General features: G+C 46.4%; 1 protein-coding gene and 1 pseudogene across 1 annotated transcript; one reads left to right on the top strand and one right to left on the bottom strand.

The window, feature by feature from the left end:
- Positions 1-1,391: 1,391 nt before the first annotated feature.
- Positions 1,392-2,231, top strand: LOC109468298. Its single transcript, XM_019766552.1, has one exon. It carries the CDS (start codon positions 1,392-1,394, stop codon positions 2,229-2,231), a length of 840 nt encoding a protein of 279 aa, XP_019622111.1.
- Positions 2,232-2,254: 23 nt separating this feature from the next.
- LOC109468318 overlaps positions 2,255-6,888 on the bottom strand; it is a 6,055-nt pseudogene continuing 1,421 nt past the window's right edge.

A 6,888-nucleotide genomic window follows, 5' to 3' on the forward strand; every position in this document is an offset into this window, starting at 1 on the left:
GGGGCTCTGCCCCCCCCCCTCAGAACTCGCGAACGGTATGTCGTAGGATCACCAAATTTTCAGAGGATGGTGTACTAGTAAAAATTTATCATATGTACAATTTTTATGTCGTTGTGACGTAATATGACGTCATTATGACGTCATTAATGTGATTTTATTGGCCAAAACCGTCTAGATAGGTTTTTCCCTGAAAACTAAACAGTATACGACATAACTTTACCAAAAGTGTTTATGACAGAATATTCGGATGTACTAAGTCTTATGTTGCCCATAGCAACACCGGTGACGTCATAAAATGACGTCATGCATATATTACCTATCCGCCATCTTGGATCATCAATCTTGAATTTTGAAAAATAGTTTTTTTTCAGGATAAAGCTTAAAATACATTGTAAACAGACCAAAGACCTTCATTTTAACCTTTTTTAGAAAAAGAAATGGGAGTATTGATGAAATTTTAAGGAAAATAAGCTGTATTTACCTGATATAATGATATGGTCCGCCATCTTGGATTTTGGCCAATGACGTCATCAAATTAGCATTAATTATGTATTTTTAATGATAAAATTTACATATAATTATATGTGATGTTATTAATATTAGAAACAATGTGTAACTTGACATAAAACCCATAAAAGTCTGTTGTTTAAATGGAAATTATTAAATTTGGCAAAAAATGCCTGTCAGAAACCCGTTGCCATGGCAACAAGAAAAATCATAATCTTATTCCAATGATACAGATTTGTTGCCAACAATATTTTAGGAAAAGTCACCAAGTTTGGCGGTTCTAGCTCTAGCCGTTCAGACGCTATGTGACATCAAAGTTGCCGCGGGCACTTTTAGCCCCCCCCCGGTCTAGATAGGGTTAAGATAGATATCTTGCAATTAATGGGATTTTAAGTGGTACAAATCATGGACAATTTTTGACCGCATTAGGAAAAGAGCATGCCTGGCAGATATCTAGAAAGACTATTACTTACTTACTTAGGCCTATGAAAGAAAGACTATGGAAAACAAAAAGAAAAAAAAAATACCCGAACCTATGGGTAGTGACCCAGCAGATCCTGCATGGACCAGATACTTACCTTGCGCAACATCATCGAACAGAGTATTGAATTCCAGAAGCCTGTATGGATAAATTTTATCGATTTTAAGAAAGCATTCGATAGTGTACATAGAGACTCGATCTGGAAAATACTTAAGGTGTATGGTGTTCCTGGAAAATTCATACAAGCCTTTAAAAGCCTGTACGAGGGATCCACCTGTTGTGTAAAGGTAGACGCAGGGCAGGGTACACCGACAGCTTTGACATCGTCACCGGAGTGCGACAAGGATGCGTCTTATCTCCCCTACTGTTCACTGTCACCATAGACTTTGTAATGCGCAGGGCAATGGGTAGAAGTGACTTTGGTATACCCTGGGAGGGAGACAGACGCCTCACGGATCTAGACTTCGCCGATGACATTGCTTTGACAGCAGAGTCTCAGACAACTCTTCAGGACATGACAACATCAGCAGAAACAGAAGCGGGGAAAGTGGGTCTAAGGATCAGCTGCCAGAAGACCAAAGTTATGCAGGTGGGAGACCAACAAACGAACACAAACCTGCACATCAGTGGAGAGCCTGTTGAAAACGTAAGGCAGTTCACATACCTCGGAAGCACCATGACAGCAGAAGGGGATACAGACACAGACATCAGTGCTCGCATAGGTAAGGCAGCATCAGTCTTCAGAAGGATGAACCCAGTGTGGAACAGTGGGAAGATATCCAGAGTGCTGAAAACCAAGCTGCTACAGTCAGTAGTAATACCAACTGCACTCTATGCATGTGAAACATGGAAGATAACAACAAGAATGCGGAACAAGCTGGATGCCTTCCAACAACGATGCCTCCGTAAAATTCTACACATAACATACAGAGACAGGATCACCAACGAGGAGGTATACCACAGAACTGGTACAAAACCACTCAGCACCACCATCACCGAGAGGAGAATGAGGTATGCTGGACATGTCCTCAGGATGACCTCAGACCGACACGCCAAAACATCTGTGTTCTGGAAACCAGAGGGAAAACGGAAAAGAGGGAGGCCTAAACTAACATGGCGACGTGCCCTTCAAAAAGATCTGGAAAGCAAGGGGATAACATTGAAGGATGCCGAGTCCCTCGCCGAAGACAGAACTGAGTGGAGAAGACTTGCTGCCCAATGTGCCTTGCACGGGAGGAACTAAGAACTAAGAATGGGTAGTGACACTACGAAGATACCACTAAACTCAAGTTTATCTGCTGATCCCATAGACAGGGCCAAACAACTAAACGGGTCGTATTTTCATTGTAGTGCGTTTAAGAGAATAATATTGACCCTTCCATGGACTCCAGTTGACGCCATCAGCATAGCTACTGTGAGAACCCAGATGGTACAGGCCGTTTAGATTGGAGTAGTGACAACCCACCATACCACCAACCTCCTTTATAAATCTGGGAGCAGTGTCCAGGATACGAATCGTTGTCGCTGTCCTTGGTACTGAACTTCTGTCCACTGTGAGGGTAAGTCATGCCATCTCCTGTATACGGCAAAGATCACTCTTTAATCACCACTGCAAAATATAGATTCCTTGGCAGACTTCTTTGGCGGCGGTGTTAATTTTGGGAGACAAGGGTGGCGTACACCCCCTCCGCGGCAAGACTTCCTCTGTCGCAGCCCTTAAAACTCGCGTAACTTGTTTGTTTTATTGTTGATTTGTATATTACGTTATACGTTGTCTTGTATTAATTTATAGGTTGCATATTGAGTTATAAAGTTGTTTTCCTTTGTTCTTATTATTAATGGTTAGGTTGTTATATTTATGTCTTACATTGGTTTTAAGATTTACAAGTTATGTTCAGAATGTTCAGTTGTTGATTTCCTTATAGAAGAACTTTATTGCACGACAATTGTACAGGGTACATTGTATGGCAAATACTAGTGGGTAACAAAATAAGTAGCATAGTAAAATATATAGGTATAGAATAAAACTTAACAACTTATATATAGAAAAGAAATAATCAAAAGTTAGCTTAGGCTTTACAATCAGGCGGAGTTATCTATGGGTACATGTGACAGCAAATCAGTATTCTTTCTAATAACAAAACAGTCTTTTATGTATTTACCTATTTTTGCATTGTGTTCGCTGTTGCATTTAAATATATAATCAAATCTATCTGTAGCAACACTCACTCACTCAAGTCCGCATGCTCCTAGAAGCGTAGCGCCCCGGCAAACTGTCCACCAAGCACTTCTGTTCTGCGCCGCTGCCCAGGCTGTAGTTAGGTTGTAGCCCGCTGCTCTCAGGTCTGATGACAGGACATCCAGCCACTTCTGTCTGGGCCTGCCCCTGGGTCGGGTCCAGTTAGTAGGTGTGGGTTCCAGCAGTAGTCTGGCTGGTTCTGAGGGCGGAGATGATCTGGCGAGGTGGCCGAAGAGTCGGAGGCGGGCAGCTCGAATCTTCTGGGAGACTGGAGGCTGGTTTGTTGACCGGCGTAGGGCGATGTTGGTCACACGGTCATACCACCTAATCCCCAGAATCCTGCGCAAACATTTGGCATCGAAAGCATCTAAGTGCCGCTCCTGTGTGGACGTCAGAGTCCATGCTTCAGCACCATACAACAGGATGGAGAGGACTAGGCTGTTGTAGAGCCTGAGCTTGGTATGCACTGACAGCCGTCTGTCGGACCAGATCTTACTGAGGTTGGCCATCGCTGTGGCGGCCCGGGCAACACGGATCCTGATATCAGCCGAGCTTTAGCAGTCGGAGGTGATCGTGCTACCGAGGTAGTTGAACTTGTTGACAACCTCCACCTCATGGGAATCGATCACTGGGGGAGCAGGAGGCGGTTGGAAGTCGCTCAAGCTTTGGACCTTAGTCTTTCCCCAGCTAATCATCAGTCCGAGGGGTTGTGTCTCCAAGTTCATGGCTTCCAGGGCATGCTTGAGCACCTGTACTACTTCGGCAAGAATGGCTACATCATCCGCATAGTCCAGGTCGGAGATGGTGACGTTGCCAAAGCTTGCACCACAGCTGCTCTGGGATACTGTCTTTGCCATGACATGGTCAATGGCGGTGTTAAAGATGGTGGGAGCCAAGACGCACCCTTGTCTAACGCCACTGTTGATGGTAAAGGGATCCGAGGTCTGTCCGTTGACACGGACACATGACGTAGTGTCTGAGTACAAGAGGGACAGAAGGTCCAGGAGTTTGGAGGGCACACCGAGGATCCTGAGGACTTTCCACAGGCATTGTCTGTCAACAGAATCAAACGCTTGTTTCAAATCGACGTAGGCAGCGTACAACGGCTTCCTGTATTCCCTCCTCATCTCAGCTAAGAGCCTGAGAGAAAGGACTCTATCCACCGTGGAGCGCCCGGGTGTAAACCCACTCTGCTCCGGACGTTGCTTGAGGAGGAGAAGGGGACGAAGCCTTGCAAGAATAACATGGGCAAAGACTTTCCCTGGAACACTAAGTAGTTTGATGCCCCTATAGTTGTTGCAGATGTCCTTTGGGCCCTTCTTCCAAAAGGGGAGAATGACTCCATGACGCCAGTCTGAAGGAATGGTGTCAGATTTCCAAATGGCGGTGATGAGCCTATGTAACCACTGTGCCACTGCTGGGCCGCCTTTCAGTAGCAGTTCTGGAGGGATGCCGTCGCCACCGGCAGCACGTCCTGACTTGAGCTTGTCTACCGCTTTCTGCACTTCATCCACAGTGGGTGGATCAGCTGAGATGGTAGAGTCCTCAGTGGCCAGGTTGGCTAGGGCCTCCAGCTGCGGGGACGGGGGTGGCGGCGGGCGGTTCAGTAAGCTACTGAAATGTTCCTTCCAGCGGTTCAGCTGTTGCTCCTGCGATTCCAGGTCTGACCCGTCAAGGGCCTTTACGCTTGATGATGGAGGAGTTCTTTTCCCAATGAGGGTCCGCAATGTCCTGTACAAAGAACCATGGTTACCTGTACGAGCGGCAGTCTCTGCTTGGTCGGCGAGGTCATCGACCACCGCTGCCTGTCCTCACGGAGAAGTTTGTTGCGTCTAGAGTTCAGACGTCTATATTCTTCTCTGTGACCTCTTAGTCTGGCTCTTCGACGAGCCTCCACCACGCTCAGCGTTTCTTCGGACAGGAAGTGTTTCTTCTTTTTGGACCTACGGTATCCGAGAGTCCTTGAAGCGGCTTTCGTGATACTTTGTTTGAAGTCCTTCCAGATTTTCTGTGGGTCATCCACTTCATCTGTGGCCGACAGAACAGAGAATCGGTTTTTCAACTGAAGTTGGAAACGGCACCTAGTAGATTCTGTCTGTAGACCATTTAGGTCGAATTTGCGCTGGTTAGTCGACGCAGGGTTCTTTTGTAGACAGAGACAGACAGTCATGGCAAGAAGCCTGTGATCCGTGTTCCCAAACTCCGCAGTACGGTATACACGGCAGTTGGAGGAGGTATGCCACCGCCGACTGGTAAGGATGTGGTCGACTTCTTTAGTGGTACGGCCATCATTGCTGATCCACGTCCTGCAATGAATAGCCTTATGTTGGAAAAAAGAGCGCTCAGTACGAAGATGAAAGCTGGTGCAGAACTCTAGAAGACGTCTACCATTGTCATTGCAGTTGCCTATGCCATGGGGGCCAAGACAGTTTTCAAAGCCAGACCTATGGGAGCCTGTAGTAGCATTGAGATCACCAAGAATCCAAGTGACATCATGTCGAGAGATACCTGCGGTCAACGTTGAGAGGTTAGTGTAGAATTCGTCCTTGTCATCTTCGGAGGCAACATCAGTGGGGGCGTAGGCCACTATGATGGAGATTCTACCATGCTGGTGTCGCAGGCGGGCTAAAAGTAGCCTGTTGCTTACAGGTTTCCAGAAGACGAGAGAGCGATGAGCAGAAGGGGCCAGGGCGAGAGCTACACCTTGGCGATGCAAGCCATCGTCCCTTCCTGACCACAAGTAGGTGAATCCGTTGGCTGAACAGGTACCGGAACCCGGCCAGCGCACCTCGGTCAGCCCTGCTATTGTAATGTTTAGACGAGACAGTTCGTTTGCCACTAGATCCGCCGAGCCAACCTCTTTCATTGAGAGAACATTCCAGGTGGCTACATGCAATGTGTCACACTTAGCTTTCAATCTTAAGTCCAATCGGTCCTGGGTCAATAATCCGGCAGAATCAGTCCTAGATAAGTTCCTTGTTTGACGGGGTTTCGTAGCAATTGGTTTTTGTGTGGCGGGTTGCTAGCCCAGCGCACAACCCTGCGGGGGTTTATATACCGCCCCGCGGGGACAGGCGGTGCAGGTGCTATTAGCCAGCAGCAGCTCCCCTGGGAACCGTCCCACCATGGTAAGACCTGCCAGGAGCGGGTGGGAGCTCTGCAGGAAAACCTGCCAGTTCCCCAACCCCGCCCCCGTGGGTTTTGCAACCCAGAGTCATTGCTGTAGCTGTTGCCCGGGGAATACCACTAGGAGGTTAGCACTCTGACTTAAACCCCAAGTCTAAACTGTAGCAACAAGTCTATTGAAATCTGTCGTATTTGAAGTGAGATATTTGAATAGATTATCACGTAGGACATCATATCTAGAGCATTCCATGATAAAATGAAATTCATCTTCGATTTTCTGTGGGCAAAATGGGCAAAATCTTTGGTCAGGGGCTACATTGTAATATCTTCCTGTTTCTATATTCTTATATATGTTGTTAGTTTAGTTGACTAATTTTGATGAATGATTTTAGATTGTGTGCAGTTGCTTTGTTTAAGTTTCTTTATTTAACTGTTAAGTTCTTTATTACATGTATGTTGTATATATGTTGTATGTGCCATTGCCCATATGAGGCAGAAAGCAAATAAAATAAAGTTTACAGATTATCACCCCCTC

This window comes from Branchiostoma belcheri, unplaced genomic scaffold (genome assembly GCF_001625305.1).
Source record: "Branchiostoma belcheri isolate BF01 breed outbred unplaced genomic scaffold, Haploidv18h27 scaffold199, whole genome shotgun sequence".
In the NCBI taxonomy this organism is placed as follows: domain Eukaryota; kingdom Metazoa; phylum Chordata; class Leptocardii; order Amphioxiformes; family Branchiostomatidae; genus Branchiostoma; species Branchiostoma belcheri.

What these genes read in the sequence shown, in the direction of transcription:
- LOC109468298 (XM_019766552.1), top strand. Translation starts at nt 1,392, where the DNA reads ATGGGTAGAAGTGACTTTGGTATACCCTGGGAGGGAGACAGACGCCTC.